The 23,515-nt window shown below is 54.0% G+C and overlaps 1 protein-coding gene and 1 long non-coding RNA gene across 10 annotated transcripts in view; one reads left to right on the forward strand and one right to left on the reverse strand.

Annotated features, from left to right (window-relative positions):
* IFT140 (intraflagellar transport 140) overlaps positions 1 to 23,515 on the reverse strand; it is a 98,510-nt gene that overhangs the window by 44,255 nt on the left and 30,740 nt on the right. For all 8 annotated transcript variants that reach the window (XM_009008894.6, XM_035266448.3, XM_078344224.1 and 5 more), the window contains 6 exons: positions 16,770 to 16,897; positions 13,446 to 13,563; positions 10,788 to 10,918; positions 7,397 to 7,562; positions 6,125 to 6,256; positions 1,773 to 1,972 (listed from right to left, as the gene is read on the reverse strand). In XM_009008894.6, the coding sequence (XP_009007142.2) occupies positions 1,773 to 1,972; positions 6,125 to 6,256; positions 7,397 to 7,562; positions 10,788 to 10,918; positions 13,446 to 13,563; positions 16,770 to 16,897 (875 nt within the window). The remainder of the gene's footprint in view (positions 1 to 1,772; positions 1,973 to 6,124; positions 6,257 to 7,396; positions 7,563 to 10,787; positions 10,919 to 13,445; positions 13,564 to 16,769; positions 16,898 to 23,515) is intronic.
* On the forward strand, positions 5,912 to 13,704 carry LOC144578551 (uncharacterized). 2 transcript variants are annotated; one of them, XR_013524508.1, is made up of 3 exons: positions 5,912 to 6,298; positions 11,383 to 11,526; positions 12,873 to 13,704. It is a non-coding gene; the product is annotated as an uncharacterized LOC144578551 (long non-coding RNA). The 2 variants fall into 2 exon arrangements; XR_013524507.1 differs by having other exon boundaries at positions 12,921 to 13,451.

Raw genomic sequence — 23,515 nt, forward strand, 5'->3', positions numbered from 1 at the left:
TGAAATGCCTGCATGATGCTGCACAGGGATCAAACAACCCCATGTACTAAATCTGTTAAGAGGGAACAACTCCTTGAGTTGGCAGAAAACATCTAACATCTGCATCTCGGGGGTCAAAACTGCCCTATACCCCCCAGAACCCAGAAGCCAGAACCCAGAGCTGCCTGGCCGCACCAGAACCAGGGCTGCAACCACGGTCCTGGCGCCTGGCCTGGTGCCTCCTCTGCCTGGGTGAGGCACTGCTCGGCCCCATGGCCACCTGAAGGCAGAGCTCACTGCTGACATCAGCTGGAAGGAGAAACTGACAGGATGTGCACAGCCAGGGCCAGGCCACCATGCCAACCCCTGCTAATAGAAACGTTTAGCTTTGCTGCTTTTGGCCTTCCAGCAAGCTGAGGGGATCAGTTCGGATTTTGAGGACCATATTGTACCAGGAATTTTTCTTCAATTGATAAAGACTAAAGAGCATTTATGAACTGACCGTCGGCGACGCACTCAGCACACAGTGTAGAAACAGCAGATTCACGTCCACAGCACACACTGGCACAGAGAGCTGGCTTTACCTCTCCCCGCTTGACTTTTTTCTGACAAGGAATTTTTATTTCTAATCATATGCTGAAAATGATTGTTTCTGTTTTAGACGGAGTCTCGCTGTCGCCCAGGCTGGAGTATTGTGGCGCGATCTCGGCTCACTGCAACCTCCGCCTCCCGGGTTCAAGCGATTCTCTGGCCTCAGCCTCCCGAGCAGCTGGGATTACAGGCGTGTGCCACCAAGCCCGGCTAATTTTTTGTATTTTCAGTAGAGACCGGGTTTCTCCATGTTGGTCAGGCTGATCTTGAACTCCTGACCTCAGATCTGTCCACCTCGGTCCCCCAAAGTGCTGGGATTGCAAGCATGAGCCACCGCCCCTGCCCACACTGAAGGTTTAAACTGGCCATAGGGTCAAGCATGGTCTGTGACTACCTGTTAAGTTGAAGCAATCAAGGAGAATGCAGCAATTCCGCTTGGCCTCTCTGGTGCACGTGCAAACAGGTAAGGGCTCACCTGCACAGCCAGTGCGGAAGGCCCCGCCCAGGGAATGAAGAATTGGCCATGCCACCTTAGAAGGACAGTGGGCCAGGGTCCTGCACACTCTCGGACACCCCTATGACAGGCGTCATCACTGCATGGAGAGGGAGGGCTTGCTCCAGGCCACCTAAGGCCACACCTCCTTTTTCCCTCCTTAGTTTCATTCTTCAATCAGTTTCGACCCTTGGGAAATTAAAATCTATAAAATGCTCTTGTGAAGACTCTCTGCATTCTCTCAGGAATGGAGAAGAAGGTGCTTGAAGACTGCCTTTGACTGACAGCCTCTTCGAGAGCAGTTTTAATCGTCTTCACCTTGCTGCTTTTAGTGTTTGCTCGTCCAAACTTCTGTTTGGCAGCAGTTACTCCCGGAGGGATGCGTATTATGCATGTTTAGCAACGGCGGAACTTTCCATGAGGGTGTACACGGAACACTTTGAAATTAATCATAATACCTAAACAGCCCGAGAGGCGCCCAGTGCCACCAAGGCCAAGAGCTTCCCACGCGGCACCATGCACCAGGCAGGTCCTGGCACCCACAAAGCTTGGCAGCATTTCACTGAGTGGGAAGACCATGAAACATACCATGACACAGTCACAAGGAGTTAACTATTTCAACAAGCAGACGGAGAAGGAAGACACAGAGAAAGGAAAGAGCCTGTGAGCGGGCACCATCTCCCGACACGCCAGCGGATGGCATCCTCACCTTCTGATGAGTTTGATGGATTTGAAGGCTTCATCCATGTCTCCAATGGTGACGAAGAAGCTGAAGTGGAGCATGGCGTCCCGTGTGGCCTTGTCACAGTCCTCCAGCCCCACGAAGTCTCGCAGGGGTCTCCTGGCGACCATCTGAGGAATGTGGTGGCACCCAGACTCTACCTTGTCTTCTCTGTCCGATTCTTCAGGCTAAATGACAAAGGACCCATGTGTTCGTTAATTCATATGTAGAGCTGAAGCCCTCACCCAGGTCGCTTCCTTTAGATTTATCTCCATTATGGGGGGAAATCCCTCCGCAGACAGACAGAGATATCTAGCCAAGTCCCTGCCAGATGCACTGAAAACTTTTAGGGTCACTGGAAATGCTCACAGCTTTTGGCTCTGGTTTCAGATAATGGGTAAGCAAAGGCTGTCCATGCATGAACTTGTTTTTTAAGCTCTCTTAAAATACAGTAACAGCGGCATGATTTCAGGTAGAATTTTCCAGAACAAGCACCTGGACTGGTTGTGTGCCCTCTATGGGTGTGTCTCAGCCTGGACAGCGCGGCCCCACATGAAACAGGGAGGGTGCGGCTGCAGGTCCAGCACGGGAGCACACTGCTATGGGTGTGTCTCAGCCTGGGCAGCGTGGCCCCACATGAAACAGGGAGGGTGCGGCTGCAGCCCAGCACGGGAGCACACTGCTATGGCATGCCAGGCCACGACCTCACTTGAGCATCTTCTCCCCAGTTTCTGGAAATCGGGGCTCCCAAGGGATCACTGCCCCTCCACAGGCCCCTCCCACTACTGGCATCCTCTTTCATCCTGGGTCCCTTCCTCCAGCGGGGAGCAGCTCTCCACATTCTCTGGGTCTTTCTCTCTGCAGGTCCCATTTATCCGACAGCACACGCACTCCCTGTGTGAAAGGGATCGTGACGCAGCCCTATAGGGTCAGGCTTCCCTGGTCCTGTAACTGCTGCCATTCTGTGACTTCCTGAAGGGTGACTCCAGCCACCTGCCTCCCCAGCTCCCCCCGTCAGCTCACTGCTCCCACAGAAGCTGACCTGCGGCCCCACTGAGTAGGCCTCATGGGCAAGGCAGCACTTGGCCTTGGTCTCAAAGAAAACTGGGTGATTTGTCAGCCCCAGTTGTGATAGGGAGGCCCTTCCTGACACAGTGCAGAGCATAAGCAAAGGCCCCGAGGCACCACGGAGAGGCACCGGAGGGCCTCAGGATGGACATCACAGGGCCCACCAGTGGGGTGCTGAGTGCTGCAGAGTTCGGACTACTTCTACACTGAGTGGGAACTGTCAGAAAACACACACACAGACAGGGAATTCTTGCCTGCTATGGTTTAACTGCAAGGAAGCGGCCTGACCTCTGATAACAATGTCAGCTTGGTGTGGATGAATGGGAACCCAGTTCTCCATGTAAATGGGAATTCTCAGCATTCACCATGTCCTGATCACAGCCCTGTGAGGCAGGGGCTGCCCATCCCACATCACAGCTGACTGGTCACATGGTGTAGGGTCAGGTTAGGGGCAGGGTCCTAAGGCTGGACTCAGCTCTACCCTGAAACCTTGGAGAAACCAGGCAGAGCCATTTGAACACAGGGAGAGCATCTGAATAAGGGCAGTGTTTACAGACAAAAGACGTTGTGGCTGCTCCTCACTAGACTTGAAAGGCTGAGTTATGAAAACTCCCTCTATTGCAAATGTAGGTAAGCTAAGTACTTCCTATGTCCCACACAGCAGAGGAAAGAGCTGCTGTGTCACACATCCCAGCTACGACCACGGCTGGCGGGCTCCTGGGGAGCTTTGCTAGATGAGGGGCGTCCTGCTCAGATAGAGAGCTGACGCTGAGCATCTGAAGCTCCCAATAGACCTCAGCCAAGTGAACACACAAGCTAAGCTGAAAGGGCTGAAGCACAGACAATTGTACTGAAAATAAGGGAAGGAAAGGATCTCAGGAAAACGACACGTGACCTGGGCGTCTGTACTTACAACTGCGTCATACACGCCTGCTCTCTGGAACAACAACTACGAGGAGCGGAACGCATGCGGGAAGGTGAGAAACGAGAGAACAGACACGTGAGCATGCAAGACACAAATGCCACCGTGAAAATTACGGGAAAGAACTCAACGGAAATAATGTAAAACATTAACGCTCTGAGTCCTGCAATCAAAGAGAAATCAGAGCATGTAAGAAACGTAAGGCGAGCATGGAATGCAGAGAAACGCTGGCCTGGTGACACTCGCCTACTACAATTCGGGAATTAAAGAGATGCGCATCGATCGACAGAGCAGGGACCCTCTATCTGGCGAATCACGTGGCGCGTTCCCGTTCTTCGTGAAGCTAGACCGCCTCCACGGCAGGGAACAGCGTGACGCACAAACCAGCACCACACTGGCCTCTGCTGGCTGTGCAGCCTGCCGCTATGTGGTGACCAGGAACACGGCCGCCAGCCGCACGCAGGTTTGCACTTGTGTGAATGCCGTTAATCAATCACCGCACACGAGGTTCCAGCAGAGCCCGAGGACCAGAGACCAGCAAACACCTGGTCATGTCACTGTCGCAAGTTAGGCAGTGACCCCCCCGCCCCACCGTGTCCTTTATGCCAGATCCTATGAAGGTGAATGCCAGCGCAGGGGTCTGCATGGAGCCGGTGCGCCTGCTGCCCACCGTGGCGGCGGCTGGCACAGTCAGGTCCCGCGTTAGCTTCCACAGCCATGCCGGGCTGCCTGTCCTGCCTTTTCTCCAATGTCCCTATGGGGCCTGTGCCCCCTCTGCCCCAGTTTAAATGCTGTCTTGACCCACCCTGGGTTATAAAATTAACACATGCTCATTGAAGAAATTTAGAATAGTACAGAGTTCATTCTTTTTTTTTTTTGAGATGGAGTTTGGCTCTTGTCGCCCAGGCTGGAGTGCAGTGGTGCGATCTTGACTCACTGCAACTTCACCTACTGGGTTCAAGTGATTCTCCTGCCTCAGCCTCCTGAGTAGCTGGGATTACAGGCATGTGCCACCATGCCCAGCTAATTTTGTATTTTTAGTAGAATGAGGTTTCTCTATGTCAGGCTGGTCTCGAATTCCCAACCTCAGGTGATCTGCCCACCACGGCCTCCCAAAGTGCTGGGATCACAGGTGTGAGCCACCGCGCCCGGCCCAGAGTTCATTCTTAAGGCTGATAAGCCACCGTATGTGAAAATCCAAAAGCAATCCAGGTCAGTCTACATGGTTAATCCTCCCTCTGACGTGACAGTGAACAGGAAGTGGCAGGGAAGGTTCTGCATGTGTTTGCTGAAGGTGTGTATCTAATACAAGAGACGCTTCCATGTTTCATGGAAATAAAAGCAGCAGCAGCTGGTGGCATCCTAGGTTCTGAAAGGTGGAAGCTGGTGGCTCCCAGTCTCCTGCCTGCAGAACTCCTGTGGGGTTCACTGGCCAGCGCCAGCTGGGACGAGTCTGAGCCTTACGTCAGCCAGGCTCCTCTCTGAACAAGCCCCAGTGTGACTCAGGATGCTCCCAGACGCTGATTAGAACAAGAGGTGGATTAAGCGAGGGGAGCAACTCACTCGGAGCCAGGCACTCCGCCGGGTTTCAGAATGTTCGTGGGGCACATACAGGCTGCTGTTCTGCAGAGAAGCTGCAGATCCTTTGCTCAGCTCTTTCAGAAGCAGAGAACAACTTTGTTTCAGGTCCAAAAGGGCCTTGGAGATATGGAGACTAAGTGGCAGAGAAGGAAATAACTCGTTCAAAATGGACCACTAGGTGTGTGCTGTCATGATCCCATTCTCTCAATGATTTACAGGTAAGTCCACGCATATGAGTCGCACACACAAACAGGTGTCCAGAAGCCCACTGAAAGGAGCCCCCAGCCTGCCCGCAGTGAGTGCCTCTGGGCTGGGATTATGAAGATGTGTACTGTTGGGGTCTTTATTTCATTCTTGGTAGTCACCAAGTTCCCTACAGCGAATACAGAAATGTGTGATTTTAAGAAAGCAGCTAGAATTTTAGAAAGACAGAAAGCTACAAGGTGCTGGGCATTTGGGGAAAAGCCGAGGGGAAGGGTGCAGAGTCCTGAGCTCTGACAGAGAACTCCTTCACCTGGCGACGTCACTCATCAGAGCGGCTTCTCTCTATCCTCAGAGCAAAGTCACTCTGGTATTCCCCAGACAGACTGCAGTGTTTGCTGGCATTTCGGGTGAAAGTTGGACCGGAGGGCTGACCCTGGCTACTGAGAAGGAAGCCCAGAAGGGCCTCGAGGGCCAACTCATGTTTCAGCTCCTGGGACGGTTGCAAGAGCCCAGCCAAGCAAGGGGAGAGATGAGAAATACCTGCGCAGATCTCCTGGTCTCCTACCTTTCTTGTGAAGTAGTAGTAGGGCACTTCCATCCCCAGAAGACTGTGGTAGGCGGAAGGCCGCGGGAAGCTCTCATGAAGCAGGAAGCCGTGCTCTTCAGAAATGAAGAAGGACAGAATCAAAACATCTGCCTGGGAGAGAAAGAACAATCCTGTTCTGCTTTTTAGGCTTACGTAAGTATCTGGGGTCCAAGTGCATTTCGCTGCATGCATATACTGCGTCATGGTGCAGCTGGGCGCTCTGCTTTGATCCGTTCCACTCTGGAAATCGGCCATGTGTCCTAGAAGGAGGCGCCTCGTCTAGTCTGTGGCCACTGGAGCCTCCCGAGTGACTGATTTTTTTGCAGCAAAGGCTCACCATTCCCACCCTGAACTGGTGACTGCAACTCAGAAGAGCTTTCATGGTTTCAAAGTTCTCCCCATTCAGCTTCTCCACTCTGATTTAAAAATCAACAGCGGCAGGCCGGGAGTGATGACTCACGCCTGTTATCCCAGCACGTTAGGAGGCTAAGGTGGGGGGATCACGAGGTCAGGAGTTCGAGACCAGCTTGGCCGACATGGGGAAACCCCATCTCTACTAAAAATACAAAAAATTAGCTGGGTGTGGTGGCGGGTGCCTGTAGTCTCAGCTACTCAGGAGGCTGAGGCAGGAGAATTGCTTGAACCTGGGAGGCGGAGGTTGCAGTGAGCCGACTTTGTGCCACCATCCTCCAGCCTGGGCGACAGGGCAAGACAAAACAAATGACTCCATTTTAAAAACTAAAACAAAACAAACAAGCGAAAGACTCCTGTCCTGGAGAGACACACACGCAGCAGCTGAGACAGGAGACCCAACAAAGGGCATTCAGGTCAGACCAGACGGTCAGTGCGGAGCTTGCCCCTGGGCACAAACCTCAGAGAGGATACACCACACACCCTGGCTTTGCTGCACAGCTCAAGACAGCCTTAGCGTTGCTAAATCCGCGGAGGCGGCGCTGAGCTTACAGCGGCGCTCCCATCAGTGGGAGCCATGAGGCAGATGCTCTACTCCATGTGAATGAATTTTCAGGACCCCATTCCCAGACCCCAGGCTAGGAAGACCGTTTCTATGAACTCTTCTTTTCTCTTAGAGATGGTGGGTCTCAACATGTTGCCCAGGCTGGTCTGGAACCCCTGGGCTCAAGCACTCCCTCCTGCTTTGGCCTCTTGCAGTGCTGGGGTCACAGGCGTGAGCCACTGTGCCCAGCCTACGGAGATGTGCAGTCTGGACACAAACAGGACAGCGGAGCATACCCTGGGGCTGGCGTTCCCGTCGTGCGGTTGCCCGTCTGCAAACTGTGGCTGGGAGCCCGGCACCTCCTGCACGGCTTCGCAGACAAACAGCTGGGGTTCGCTCTGGTCCCAGAAGTGGTTCAGAGGGACATAATTTTTCAGCCCCTCATCTGCAAAAAGGTAGCTCCTAAAAGACAAGGGAAGACCTGTCTCAACCCCCAAGCAGGGCACTCCTGCTACCAGCCTCCCTCCCACACACATTCCCAAGGCCTCCAGGTACTGCCCAGGCCGCAGGGTCCATACACTCAGCTTGGGGAGAACCTTGGGGACCTTATGGCCATGAGCCCTGCTGGAACATGCTCTCAGATTTATACAAAGCCTGGCTTGAAAGGACCACAGAAATAGGACGCTTTGACTCTGGAGGCCTTATGGAAGGCCCAGAAGAATCCCCAAAGCAAAAGGGACTCTTCCTTTCTCCAGGACCAGCAGGCCAAACTCAAGGTGGGACAGCACCCCCTTCTGGGGGGGGTCATGACTTTGGCTCCATGGTCATGCGGGGGTCCTCATCCCCCATGGGTTCCCGTGCAGTGCTGCCCCTCGTACCCAGGTATCTCCCATCTCTAAAGTTCCATGGTTGATTGGCCCAGAACTCAACAAAATGCTGTGGGGAGACCCAATGACGTGGGGAGACCCGATGACGTGCGGGGAGACCCGATGATGCGCTGGGAGATCCGGGGAGACCCGATGACGCGGGGAGACCCGATGATGTGCGGGGAGACCCGATGACGCAGGGAGACCCGATGACGCGCGGGGAGACCCGATGACGCGGGGAGACCCGATGACGCGCGGGGAGACCCGATGACGCGGGGAGACCCGATGACGCGCGGGGAGACCCGATGACGCGGGGAGACCCGATGACGCGGGGAGACCCGATGACGTGGGGAGACCCGATGACGCGCGGGGAGACCCGATGACGCGGGGAGACCCGATGACGCGCGGGGAGACCCGATGACGCGGGGAGACCCGATGACGCGGGGAGACCCGATGACGTGTGGGGAGACCCGATGACGCGGGGAGACCCGATGACGTGCGGGGAGACCCGATGACGCGGGGAGACCCGATGACGCGGGGAGACCCGATGACGCGCGGGGAGACCCGATGACGCGGGGAGACCCGATGACGCGCGGGGAGACCCGATGACGCGGGGAGACCCGATGACGCGCGGGGAGACCCGATGACGCGGGGAGACCCGATGACGTGTGGGGAGACCCGATGACGCGGGGAGACCCGATGACGTGCGGGGAGACCCGATGACGTGGGGAGACCCGATGACGCGCGGAGAGACCCGATGACGCGGGGAGACCCGATGACGCGGGGAGACCCGATGACGTGCGGGGAGACCCGATGACGCGCGGGGAGACCCGATGACGCGGGGAGACCCGATGACGCGCTGGGAGACCCGATGACGCGCGGGGAGACCCGATGACGCAGGGAGACCCGATGATGTGCGGGGAGACCCGATGACGCGCGGGGAGACCCGATGACGCGCGGGGAGACCCGATGACGTGTGGGGAGACCCGATGATGTGCGGGGAGACCCGATAACGCGGGGAGACCCGATGACGCGGGGAGACCTGATGACGTGTGGGGAGACCCGATGATGTGCGGGGAGACCCGATAACGCGGGGAGACCCGATGACGCGGGGAGACCTGATGACGTGCGGGGAGACCCGATGACGCGGGGAGACCTGATGACGTGCGGGGAGACCCGATGACGCCGGGAGACCCGATGACGCGGGGAGACCTGATGAAGTGCGGGGAGACCTGATGAAGTGGGGAGACCCAATGACGTGCGGGCAGGGGACACTCAAGGTCTCAAGAGAGAGCAGATGCCCAAGGTGAGAAGGCCTGTGAGCCTCATCCATTGCCCCCAGCATGTCACGAACCCAGGCTGCAGAGTGGGACCCTGCTGGGCAGCACGACCCATCGCGGCTGCACAGAAGGACAGGACCCGGTGCTGCAGAGCATAAAGATCCCTCAGGAAGCTGCCACGCCCAACACTGGAGGTGCCCCCATAGCCACGTCCAGTGCCAGCACAGAGCAGAAAGCAGGGCAGAAAGGCGAGTGCTGTGTTCCAGACAGGTCGGCTCTGAGGCCCACAGAGTCCGGGGACACAAGCTGGTTCCTGTGAGGCAAGATGGGCCTGGCTCGGAGGAGAACAGACAGAAAGGAGGGGGCAACATTCGAATGTGAAAAGGAACTCAGAGGCTGCCACGGCTCCTGGGGGAAGCCATGAATGGCAGGCACAGAGTTGAGAGGGAATAGCATGAATGAAAAGACATTTCAACATAAGACAAGCTGTGGACCTGGGTTACGGGCAGCGGGGATGAGAGGAAAGGTTCGTTCTAAGGTTTAAACCTGAGCGGCCAAGAACAGTGGCAGCAGGGGTGAGAGCTGGCACTTGGTGGAGTCAGGCGTCACTGACTGAGGCAGGAGAATGGGGCCTGCATTCGGTGAGCAGTGAAGACAGAGAGTTCCACAGGGAGTCACTGGTAGAAGGAAGAGGTGGGCCACCAGGTGAAAGAAGGTTCCAGAATTGGAGCTGAGGAGGAAGGTGTGCAGGAGAAAGAGGCAGGGGCTGGACAGAAAGGGTGTGTCTGGAAGGAGGGGCCTGACGGTGCTCAAGTAGAGGAGCAGGAAAAAAAAAATAGAAAAAACCAGCACCAAGCCCGGCCTTGCAAACCCTCTGCTCCTCTGTGAGCTCCGTGCAGGCCCAAGGCACCTGTCCCACTTTCCTGCCCCACTGGCCTGGGCTACGGACACGACCACGCGGGGCATCAGTTGCTAATGCCCCGCGACCACCGGGCGGGCTCAGCTCCACGGCCCCTGCGGGTGCACTTCGTTTATGTGCCTCACTTTGTGCAGCATCCAGCATGAACTGTGAGTGGGATATCATCAGCACTCAAAGTTCTACAAACGTGCACTCACTCGCAGAAGGAACTACAGATACGGTGAAGACAGACAATTATTCTACCTGGAAGCACTTTCTTCAAAGAGACGAATACTCTCCCTACCACCCGAGACGCTGACAGGGGTGAGTCCACTGCATTCCTCTCCCAGCTGTGGCTCATGGGCCACTTCCACAGATTCCCGGCTAGAACCCTTCCAGAAGCTCAAGTTTCCACTCAGCTAAATGCCGGACCTTCCACCTGGAGGACGGAGACTACGGACTCACATCTCCCCACTGCCTGAGTGCGCTTCTGCTTTCCTCTTTACGTTTCCTAGTGGGGCCTGCTGGGGCCTTTTGAAGTCTGGCACGTAACTTAGCAACGACGTGGCAAGAAGCTGAGAAGTAACTGAAAACCCTTTTCAGTATTGTTTTCCCACAAAATCCTCCTGAACCACAATCTTACTTATTAGTCTCTTGCTCATGAGAGGACGGCGTCTCTCTGTGATCAATCTGTCCAGTCTTGAAGTCGAAGATTGTCACTGCGTCCATTTCAACGTCGTAGAAGCAGATTTTGGAACTGGGGCTGTTGTCGGCCTAGAAGAGAAAACCAGAAAGCTCATGGCGCCTGCCTGGACCGGCAGGTTTGTGAGCTGGGCTAGGTGGCCGACATGGCTCACGCCAAGAGAAACTAGCACACTTTCCACGTTCACAATTTGTTGGTTTTGGTGTTTTTTGAGCCAGGGTCTCGCTCTGTTGCTCAGGATGGAGTGGTATGATCTTGGCTCACTGTAGCCTCTGCCTCCTGGGCTCAGGTGATCCTCCCACATCAGTCTCCTGAGTAGCAGGGATTAAAGGCACATGTCATCATGCTCCACTAATTTCTAACTTTATTTTTTGGTAGAGACAAGGTTTTACCATGTTGTCCAGGCTGGTCTTCAACTTCTGGACTCACGCAATCTGCCCACCTCGGCCTCCCCGAGGATCACAGGCCTGAGCCAGTGTGCCCAGCCCAGCATTCACGATTTGAACATTAACCTCCTTTTGTCCTACTGAAACAGGTTCTGAATCACGACTTCATACTTTCAGAGAACTGAAAACAAATTCTAAGAAATTGTGTCCAGCTGCTCTCAACAGTAACCTGAAGTAGGTTAACCAAGGGAACCAGAAGGAGTCCGGATTCTGATAAACTGATTTTCACACAGGTGAGTAAAAATGAATTTCCTTTTCTTTTTTTTGAGACAGGGTCTCACTCTGTCACCCAGGCTGGAGTGCAGTGGTGAGATCACAGCTCACGGCAGCCTTGACTTCCTGGGCTCAAGAGATCCTCTCACCTCAGCCTCCCAAGTAGGTGGGACTACAGGCATGTGCCACCATGCCCAGCTAATTTTTAAATTTTTTTTGTAGAGATGAGGTCTCGCTGTGTTGCCCAGGGTGATCTTGAACTCCTGGGCTCAAGTGATCCTCCTGCTTCAGCCTCCCTAGTAGCTGGGATTACTGGTATAGGATAACCGTGCCCGGCAGACACTCCTTTATTACAGCTGAACTTTTCCACTGTCTCCTTTTGCCATGATTGAGTGGGCCCCTTGCTCCAGCCCCCGCCTCCTCCCAGCCCCGTGCTCTCCCCTTCGGTGCCCCCGGGCCTTGTGCGTTCCCTCTCTTTCAGGTCTTCCTGCCAGTGTTAACCCCTCAGAACGCATGTTGACCTTTTCTGGAATGCACAGTTTCTGCCCTGTGCCCCAGCTGCATTTGCTCCTTGGTCCCTGGGCTTGGCGAGGCCCTCTGGTGCCACTGGGCTGCTGCAGGGGTGAGGGGAGCCGTGCTCCTGGCTGCCTCCTTCTCCCTGTGTCGCCTGCTCACCTGGCTTCCCAGGGCCCATCTGGGTTCTCAGGACCCTACTGGCTGCTTTTCCTCCTTGGGGACATCCTCATGCCCGTCCCTTGAACTCTGCCTGCAGCCCTGCCCACTGGCTGCCTCCCAGGCATCTGCCCCTCCGCTCATTCACCTTCACTGCAAATGTCTCACCAGATTTCCTTTCCCGCCTGGCTGTAAGGTTTAGAAATGCCATCTGCAGCCCTGTCCTGCCCTACCCTACCCTACCCCTCAGCCAGTCCACCGAGAAGCCCCACTGCGGCTGCCCGAGCCCTCTAGTGGCTGCCATGGAGGCCAAGTAGGCATCTGCACCCACTGCCCGCTTGACCCATCTTCTAGAAACAACCCTCTAGAAAGATGATATTGACGTTATCTTCATCCCTCTGCCCCAAGATCAAAGTCAGTTCCCACCTGCATCAGCCTCCGCCCCACTCTTCACCATGAGTGCAGACCCTGGATGAGACCAGGCTCTGCCAACGCAGGCCTCTGCCCTCTGCTGTCCCCACCAGTCCTTGCCTGCTCACTCTTGCCTCAACTTTGGCTGTGCCATCATCTCCTCAGCAGGCCTGGCCCGAGCTCCCCCAGCGCAACACTGCACAGTTCCATACCCTCCGCACATGCGCCTCCTTCCCAGCTCCAGTGGCTGTGGGAGCCCTCACTGCTGCCTGCTCATCCACAGGTGGTGGGCAGGGTCCATGTGCTCAGCTGAGCACCTCTGTGTCCACAGTGCCTAGCAAAGCGCCTGGCCCACAGCAGGAGACCAGTCAGTTGTGCGAACGAGCAAATCGACAGGGGAACGGGCTCCGGCAGAAGAGAAGGAACCAGCTGGCTCCGAACAGTGCTGCCACCCCTGCCAGTCCCCCACACACCCACATCACCCTGCTTCTCTGAGCAGGACTGCTGAGGGCTCTCCTTCATGCCCAAGAGAACCGAGTGGGATGAGGAAGGCAGGGACTGAAGAGGAAGCAAGCGGCTCTCTGAGGAGAAAATGACTGTTTGATGGAAGAAGACTTAGAGAAAGGCAGGAGACAGAACCTTGCAGGTGGGGGAGGAGTGGAGGCTGGGCGAGGACCACACCGGGGAGGTCCCCGAAAAGGTGAGAGGGAGAGACCCGGGGGAGGAGATGCAGGAGAGTGGGGCAGACCAGAGCACGGGACAGGAAGACCCTTGCAGGAGGAGAGAGGCATGAGGAGGCAAAAGGCCAGGCCTGGGAGGACAGCGGAGTGGACCACTGGACAAGGGACGGCCTCACCTTGCTGGGGAGGATGCTGATCGTGCTCCCGCTACTGCTGCACCGCAGAGAAGTGATGCCGCCCGACCCGGGGACCAGTTCCGCCAGGCTCCTGCAGCTGCAGTGTGCTTTTGCCTCCCTGCGGGAAGGAAGAAGGACCTCAGTGTCCATCAGAGGCCCAGTTCCCAATTCTCCGCCTGCCCTGAAACCTCTGTTCACCAGCTGAGTGCTGAGGCTCCTCAGCTGCTTCTTACCCTCGGTGGCACGTGTGCACCATGAGGTGGGCCAAATGCACAACATAAGGTGAGTTCCCCCACCCCGGGTATTCTTTTTTTTTTGAGATGGAGTCTGGCTCTGTCGCCCAGGCTGGAGTGCAGTGGTGCGATGCTGGCTCACTGCAACCTCTGCCTCCTGGGTTCAAGTGATTCTCTTGCCTCAGCGTCCCAAGTAGCTGGGACTACAGGTGCCTGCCACCACACCCAGCTCATGTCTGCATTTTTAGCAGAGATGAGGTTTCACCACATTGACCAAGCTGGTCTCGAGCTCCCACTTTGGGTATTCTTAGGAGCAAATATGAATCTGAGTGCTTCATCCCCTTCCTCTTGTTCAAGGCCAGGTGTGGTAGCTCACGCCTATAATCCCAGCACTTTGGGAGGCTGAGATGGGCAGATTACTTGAGGTTTGAACTCGGGAGGCGGAGGTTGCAGTGAACTGAGATCACGCCACCACGCTCCAGCCTGGGTGCCAGAAACACTGCTGTGTGCCATTCTGCACCTGGAGTTTTCCCTTCCACCCTGTTTTGGTGACTTTTCACGGCACAGTGGGGACTGCTTCCTCGCCCTGTGTTCCAGCAGCCGTTTCCCATCTTAGGGACACACTGAGCCATTTAACTCGCTCCCTGCCAGTGACATTTAGCTGTATCTACTTTGCGGCTGACACAATCAACACTAAGTCTGGAGTGGTAGCTCCTTATTACTTTAAAAGTTGTGTTCACACGTCCTCAGTTCTTCCCTAGTGTCTCTTTGCTATCCCAGGACCCATCCCGGAGTCCATGCGGCACTTAGCGGCCATGGCTGTGTAGGCATCTCTCAGCTAGAAGAGTTTCTCAGGAGGAGTGGTCACGGTCACCGCAGGCAGATCCTGGTGCTCCTCTCACCATTAGACTGCGGCTCCAGGTGTCTGGGAGGACAACACAGAGGTGAGGTGCCCTTTGCATCAGATCATGTCAGGGGCAGACGCTATCAACCTGAATTATCACTGTTGATGCTGACCTGGTCACCCGGCAAGGGAGCCTGTCAGTCTCTCCAGCGTGGAGTCCTCCCCTTCCTGTGCCGGGTCCTCTACAGTATGGAGTCAGCCTGTTCCTATACTGTGCTCTCTGCGTGGACCTCACGAAGCACCAGCTGCCCTCGGGGAGTGGGGAGTCCTGGCTTGCCGCACTCCCAAGGGTAGAGGTGCCGCAGGAATCGTGTGGAGATCTCTTCTATGGGAGATGTCTCTTTCCCCTATTTGTTGACTAAATCATTCATGTCATTTGGACTCACACGTACTTATTTTGTACTCTGCGGTATAACTCAGTGCTGCTTTGTCTGTTTGCTTACTCGTCTGTATCAGACAGTCTCGCTCAGTCGCCCAGGCTGGAGTGCAGGGCAGTGATCTTGGCTCCTGGGCTCAGTGATCCTCCTGCCTCAGCTACCTGAGTAACTGGTACTATAGATGCAAGCCACCATGCCTGGCTAACTTCTGTATTTTTTTTTTTTCTAGAAATCCGGTTTCACCATGTTGTCCAGGCTGGTCTTGAACCCCCAGGCTCAAGCAATCCACCTGTCTCGGCCTCCCAACGTGCTGGGACTTGCAGGATGAAATGGGCCCCCCAGAAAAAAAAAATGTAATGAGCCACTGTGCCTGGCCTGCTTTATTTATTTTTTTGCTCCAATGATTGCAGCTTTGGCTACTAGGACCTCTTTCAGAGGGTTCTGTGTCTCTGTGACCCCCATCCTGCTATCGTTCTGAGGTTCTTTGTTTTGTTTTTAGCACTTCCTCACTTCCTGGCAGCACTAGATGCTGCCAGCTCATTTGCACATGTCCTGCCCTAGTACTAGAGTCAGCATTTCTCCAAGGACCCATGGCTCCTTTATTGGAGGACGCGGTTAGAAACCGAGGTCTGGGCCCCAGGTGTGCCTGCTGTGACAAAGGTGTTGCTTCTAGGCCCTCTCAGCTGACAGGGTGAGGAAATACGTGTGTACCAGTGGGTGCATCGAAACAGACCTATCATTCTGTACACAGAGTCATCCCTCTCGATGAAGCCAGGCATTTGTCCATGCTGTCATCTCCACCTCTCATCTACTCTCCGGAGCTCATTCTGGCCCCTCCCCTTGCTCTTCTGTAACTTCCGCTCCCCCACCGTGCGATCTCAGGCTCCCCCATCCACCCTCCATTTGCTCAGCTGTGCATTTCTGTGCACATGCATCACAGGATCAGCGTTGCTCATCCCAACCCCTGTAGGGAGCAGGATTCTCAACTAGAGCCAAGCCCCTGTGCAGTTCCTTTGACCCGAGTGCTCAGCAGAGCCAGCACTCCCTCCTGAGTGATGCAGGTCAGCACTTCTCCCCATGCCCTTTAGTGAAGCTGTTTCATACATTTCTAACACATGAGATGGTTTTGCTACCTTCTGTGTTCCATCCTGGGGATGGAACTAACATTCCAAGTGATTTTTTTTTGAGACAGTGTTTCACTCTGTGGCCCAGCTGGAGTGCAGCGGCACAGTCCCTGCAGCCTCGATCTCTGAGGCTCAAGCAATCCTCCCACCTCAGCCTCCCAAGTAGCTGAGACTACAGGTACGTGTCGCCATGCCCAGCTAATTTTTAAACTTTTTGTAGAGACAGGTTTTGCTATGTTGTTCAGGCTGGTCTCAAACTCCTGGATTCAAACGGTCCTCTCACTGTGGCCTCCCAAAACGCTGGCAATGCAAGTGTAAGCTGCTCTGCTCAGCCTGAATAATTTTTAAAAATTTGCACACGTTAAGGTTCACACTTTGCACCATAAAGCTTTATGAGTTCCAACAAACGTACGACGTCATGTACCCATGATACGGAAAAGTTTCACCACCCCCAAAATCCCCTGTGCCTCACCTGCTCAAGCCTCCCACACCCCGTGTTGCTCCACTGCCAGGTAAAGACCAAGGACGGAGGCCCTGACGTGAGGCGTCCCAGAGCCTGAGGGGCAAGTTGGTGTTGAGATGGGCACCTAAGGAGTTTTCTGGCTTCTAACTCACTTTCTGCCCACCACACTGTTTCCTGACTGATTAAAAAAATGTTTCCACTTCTTTTGGGAAAAAAAATTTACCTTCGGGAAAGATCAAAGCTTTTAAAGTGAGCCAGGTCTGTCCCTACAACCAGGAAGTTCCCACAGATGTCCAAGAAGCATGGGTTCCCCTCAGTCTCCGAGAAAAGGAGGAGTTGTTTGACAGTCCCCTGAAGAAAAGAAAAAACAAGAAATTTACACATTTGTCACTGAACATCATTCACAGATAACCTTGTAGGCTCCACTCATTCAGTCAGCGTTTACCAAGGCTCAGTGTGTGCCCAGCCCTCTGCCAGATTCTAGAGCTGGGGGGAAACAGGAGGCCCTATCCTCAGGAGAGCCCTGGTGCCTACAGTCTAGAGGGTAAAACAGACAGCAGCGTGGTCAACGAACAAATATACATGTAATCTCAGCTGAGTAAGTGCCATGTTGGTAAAGAATGGGATCTCAGGAACGTACCGGGCATGGGAGAAGGTGAATCCCACTCACCAGGGAGCTCTGGGGGGCCCTGTCTGCAGAGGCGTCATGTAAAAACCTTGGGAATACTTCTTATGTTGTGTCATGTGAGTGGCTACCCCGGGTGAGGAGGTTGGTGAGAGGAAGGGTGCTAGTTACACCCTGGGTATGTCCCACCCATGAGAAGCCCCTGCACTGTACACTTAGGCACAACACGCCCACTCTTTCTGTGTGTGTATTTCAGTAAAATGTTCAAGACATCCGCGGTGGACCACACCTAGCACTTTGGGAGGCTGGGGCAGGAGGATCACAAGGTCAGGAGATCAGCAACCTCCTAACACGGTGAAACCCCGTCTCTTCTAAAAATACAAAAATTAGTGGGGTGTGGTGGCAGGGGCCTGTAGTCCCTGCTACTCAGGAAGCTGAGGCAGGAGAACTGCTTGAACCCAGGAGGCAGAGGTTGTAGTGAGCCAAGATTGTGCCACTGCACTCCAGCCTGGGTGACAGAGCGAGAGTCTGCCTCAAAAAAAAAAAAAAAAAAGGTCAACCAGGTGAGCAGAGGCCACAGGGAAAAGTTAGATTTCGTTCTAAGTGAAACTGGAAGACCGCAGGGTTTTGAGCTGGGAAGTGATCTATATCATTTATATTTTCAAAACATCGCCTTGACCTGTATAGCACTTTAGAAAGCACGCCTCACAGTCACGCTGGAGCAGACCTCACACTTTGCGGTGTGTCTTTTAGGGACTAACCTTAGCCCTCTGAGTTTCAAAGTAAAGCTCCTGGCTAAATTCAACCAATGCCCAGTGAACGGCTACACCCTGCCCAGCACTGCGTTGTGGGCGGAGCACCACAAGTGAGTGGCACATCCCCAGGGAGGGCCACGTGGGGACAGCGAGTCTGGTGCGAACAGCTGAAGGTATCTTCAGGCCAAGGCAGGCAGCAGGGAAGGCACAGATCAAGTGCCCAGGAGCTGCACAGAGCCTCAGTGGCAAGGCAGGCTGGAAGGAGGGCAGAGGTCCAGGAGAACTTAGTGGGCACGGAAATCTAAATACAGACTCCAGAAGCTGGCAAAGGGGCAGTAGCCTGCACACTGTGTCTAGGAAACTGAGTCAGGGAGCGGGTATTCCAAGCTGAGGAAGCTCACTTCATTTATCCAGTGGGAGCCTAAAAAATGCATATGGAATGAGCAAGCAGCTGCCTGAACACAGGATAAAGAGAGCAGATGGAGTGGACTAGCTGATGGGGCCGGGGCCGACACCATCAACAATGACAGAGGGCACTGGAGGCTCCTAGGTGCGCTTGCTCTCTGCCCACCCCTTACCTGCTGGGCTCTGGGTTCAGGTCTGCGCTTACCTCTCTTACGTTATTCAACTAACACCTTTATGGCAAAACACTCCCAATTCTCAAAGTACTGACTTTAGGGCACTGACCCAGTTCCTGATCTCCAGAGCTTGTATTTCCAACTGTCTCTTGGACACCCCTAAGGGCTCTCCAAAGCACCTCGATCTGGCATCCTGCCCCGCCCCCTAGGCTGGCTCTGCCTCTGGAGTTCCTGACTTAAAGGCACCATGATAAACCCAATCTCCCAGGCTAGAAAACCCAGAGCATCCTCGGTTCTGCACTCTCTGTAGGCACCCACAGTGCCCCTCTGCTCCAGCTCTGCAGGTGGTGCGCTGCCTGGGGCCAGGCCTTCGGAGGTACTCTCCTGCGGTGTCTCCCCCAGCTTCACTCTTCTCCACCCCTACCCGAGGCTCCCCACTACCCTGGCACAGAAGTTACTTTCTAGGAAGAAAATGATGCCAAGCCAAGAAAATAAGTCAAAACTAGGGAAAGAGAAGAACTGTTATCAGAGGAAGGTGAGTCCTTTTCAGGGATCAGGACCCTAGAGAGCTTAAGTGAGACAGCCGCCATGCCCTGCTCTCCCCTGAGCCGCGTGGTCATCTCTGGAAACCACCTGCTGCAGCCACAGGCAGCTACGAACTTACCTAATAAGCTGCACTGGGCGACGCCCGCAGCAATGCTCAGCCCATCGTTAATCCATGGTACCCCCATCGATGAAGAGGATTCCTAACACACAACCTGCCATCAGCCATGCCCGGTCCCTCTCTTTTGCCTTTAAAAACCCGCCTGTAACAAAGGTCAACTGGAGCCCATTCCCAATGTTCCTTGGCAGAAACTCAGATACTGAGTTTTCTGGCAAACTGTGTATCCTGGCTCAAGTAGACGACTGACTCCCTTATTTATTTCACTTTTGAGACAGGGTCTCACTCTGTTGCCCAGGCTGGAGAGTACAGTTGTATAATCACAGCTCACTACAACCTCAACCTCCCCAGGCTCAGGTAATGTCCCACCTCAGCCTCCCAAGTAGCTGGGACCATCCGTGTGTGCCACTATGCCAGGCTAATTTTTTTGTATTTTTTTGTAGAGACGAGGTCTCATTATGTTGCCCAGGATGGTCTGGAACTCCTGAGCTCAAGAAATCCTCCCGCCTCGGCGTCCCAAAGTGCTAAGATTCCCGTCATGAGCTACCGTGCCCAGCCAAGCAGACTGTTTAAATCACATAGATTCCCATCATGAGCTACCGTGCCCGGCCAAGCAGACTGTTTAAATCACATTTTGCGCTTCAGCCTCTTCCTTTTTGATCAACAAAATGTACCGTCACTCCTGGCTTCAACCCCAACTGCCTTCAGGGTGAGGGTTCAGCTGACTAGCCCTCCTGCCTCCCTTCCCACCTCCCACCACCACTGGTCCCACACACCACCCACTTGTATGGCACTTGGCATTTGTGTGGGAGGCTGCTCAGGTCCTCCATGGGGCAGATGTGACTCCCTGAAACACACACAGGGCTAAGGAGCTGAAGTTCTGGCCCGGGAGGCTGTCCTTTTAAGGACTGGAAGCTCCTGAGTATCTGGAGTCACTGCATCCCTGACACAAACACTAACAGCAGCCATGCATCTGTGTCCTGAGGAGGGAGAGTGTCCTAGAAGGACAGGCTGGGTGTCCAACAAGGTCCGTGAGGGATCGCCAACCCACCCTTACTCACGCCGGCACCACCTTACTAGTCACAACTGACATGTATTCCTTTTGTAACTTAATAAATTAACGGCCAGCCATGGTGGCTCACACCTGTAATCCCAACAATTTGGAAGGCTGAGGCAGGAGGATCACATGACCCCAGGAGTTCAAGACCAGCCTGGGCAACAAAGTGAGACCCCACGTCTACAAAAATGTAATGATAATAACAAAATTAGCCAGGCATGGTGATGGGCACCTGCGGTCCCAAGGCTGCGGCAGGAGAAAGAACTGAGCCCAGGAGTTTGAGGCTGCAGTGAGCTATGATGGCAGCACTGCACTCCAGTCTGGGTGACAGGATGAGATCCCATCTCTAAAAAAATTGATAAAAGGCTGGGTGTGGTGGCTCACGCCTGTAATCCCAGCACTTTGGGGAAGCTGAGGCAGGCAGATCACAAGATCAGGAGACAGAGACCAGCCTGGTCGACATGATGAAACCATCTCTACTAAAACACAAAATATTAGCCAGGTGTGATGTCATGCGTCTGTAGTCCCAGCTACTTGGGAGGCTGAGGCACGGGAATCACTTGAACCTGGGAGGCAGAGGATGCAGTGAGCTGAGATAGTGCCACCACACTCCAGCCTAGCGAAAGAATGAGACTCCATCTCATAAATAAATATGAAAATAAAAAATTAGCCAGGTGGCCAGGCACAGTGGCTCATGCCTGTAATCCCCACACTTTGGGAGGCCGAGGCAGGCAGATCATCTGAGGTTGGAAGTTTGAGACCAGCCTGACCAACATGGAGAAACCCCATCTCTACTAAAAATACAAAATTAGCTGGGTGTGGTGGTCCACTCCTGTAATCTCAGCTACTTGGGAGGTTGAGACAGGAGAATCGCTTGAACACGGGAAGCAGAGGTTGCGGTGAGCCAAGATCACGCTATTGCATCTCTAGCCTGGGCAACAAGAGCGAAACTCATCTGAAAAAAAAAAAAAATTAGCCAGGCATGGTGGTGTACACCTGTGGTCCCACACTCAGGAGGCTGAGGTGGGAGGACTGCTTGAGCCCAGCAGGTGAAGACTGCAGTGAGCTATGACTGCCACTGCAATGCAGCCTAGGCAACAGAGTGAGACCCTGTTTCTGAAAATAAAAGAAAGAGAAAAAAAATTAACAGAGGAATAAAAGGACCCAACTCCACGGCAGCTGTTGTTAGATATCTTCCCAAACCCTACAGGTAGGACTTCTCAGTTGGCCCACTGTTGTTTCCCATCATGCCACTGGCCTTCTCCCAGCAGGCCATTCACCCTTTCCCATCATGCCACTAGCCTCTCCTAACAGGCAATTCATCCTTTCCCATCAAGCAACTAGTTTCTCCCAGCAGGCCACTCACCCTCTTGCATCATACCACTGGGTCTCTCCCAGCAGGCCATTCACCCTTTCCCATCATGCTACTGGCCCTCTCCCAGCAGGCCATTCACCCTTTTGCATCATGCTACTGGCCCTCTCCCAGCAGGCCATTCACCCTTTCCCATCATGCTACTGGCCCTCTCCCAGCAGGCCATTCACCCTTTCCCATCATGCCACTAGCCTCTCCTAACAGGCAATTCATCCTTTCCCATCAAGCAACTAGTTTCTCCCAGCAGGCCACTCACTGTTCTGCATCATACCACTGGGTCTCTCCCAGCAGGCCATTCACCCTTTCCCATCATGCCACTGGCCCTCTCCCAGCAGGCCATTCACCCTTTCCCATCATGCCACTAGCCTCTCCTAACAGGCAATTCATCCTTTCCCATCAAGCAACTAGTTTCTCCCAGCAGGCCACTCACCCTTTTGCATCATGCCACTGGGTCTCTCCCAGCAGGCCATTCACCCTTTCCCATCATGCCACTGGCCCTCTCCCAGCAGGCCATTCACCCTTTCCCATCATGCCACTGGCCATTTCCCCACAGGCTGCTGGTGCCAGCACAGTCCCACCTCTGGAGATCTTTTCTCAGCTAACACAGGTAACCCTTGAACAATATAGGTCTGATTTTCAAGGCCCTACTTATATGCACTTTTTTTCAATAAAGATATTTAAAAGGCTGAGCGTGGTGGGTCATGCTTATAATGCCAGCGCTTTGGGAGGCCAAGGCGGGTTGATCACCTGAGGTCAGAAGTTCGAGACCAGCCTGACCAATATGGTGAAACCCCATCTCTACTGAAAATTTAAAACTTAGTCAGGCATGATGGTGTGCTCCCTCTCAGCTACTTGGGGGGGCTGAGACAGGAGAACTGCTTAAGCCTGGGAGGCAGAGGTTGCAGTGAGCCAAGATTGCACCACTGCACTCCAGCCTGGACGACAGAACGAGACTCCATCTCAAAAAAAAAAAAAACAAAAAACAAAAAACATATTTAGCATTTTTTTTTGAGATTTGTGACAATTTGAGAAAACTCAGACAAACCATGTAGGCTAGAAAGAACAAAAAAAATTAATAGGTATGTACTAAATGCATAAAATACAGGTAGATACTAGTGTATTTCATCACCCACTTCCATGAAGTATACACAAATCTGCACACATTTCCAGAGATGGCACCATGTGCAGGCAAGAGAAGTGTAAACAGAGAGATGCGGTCAGTCAGACCGCAGAGAAGGAGCTGTAGCCTCATTGTGCTACAGCAGTCATTTCACAGCCACCTCCTGCTGTCACTGAGCTCAAGTGTGGCCAGGAGCAGCTCCTCTCTCCAGTGACATGCACTTCCACAGTGAAAAGTGATCTCTCATGATTCTAAAGGATTTTTCATGTGTTTCATGTAATACTGTATAAACCCTGAATAACACCAGGGGACCCATGTGAAACGCCACTAGTGACGCTGGAAATGCTCCCAAGAAGCGCGGGAAAGCCATGGCATTACAGAAAGAAGCGGAATTGCTCGCCATGGACAGTAGATTCGGGTCTGCAGCTGTGGACGCCACCACTTCAGAACGATGATTCCACCTGTAGGTTTCGGGGACTGACAGACACGGCACAGTGCTCTGAATGCATTTCTCTCCTCATGACTTCTTAGTGACGTCTGCTTTCCTGTGAGAATCCAGCATGTAACACACAGAACCACAAAATGTGTGCTAATTGGCTTCGTGTGACTGAGAAGGCTTCCAGTCAGTGGTAAGCTGTTAGCGCTGACATTCTGGGGGAGCCCACAGTTACATGTGGATTTTCAACTAAGTGGTCGGTACCCCCATTCCTGTGTCCTTAGGAACACAGCCTTGCCGGGCGCGGTGGCTCCCGCCTGTAATCCTAGCACTTTGGGAGGCCGAGGTGGGAGGATCACCCACGG

The sequence above is a fragment of the Callithrix jacchus genome, chromosome 12, assembly GCF_049354715.1.
Source record: "Callithrix jacchus isolate 240 chromosome 12, calJac240_pri, whole genome shotgun sequence".
NCBI classification, from domain to species: Eukaryota; Metazoa; Chordata; class Mammalia; order Primates; family Cebidae; genus Callithrix; species Callithrix jacchus.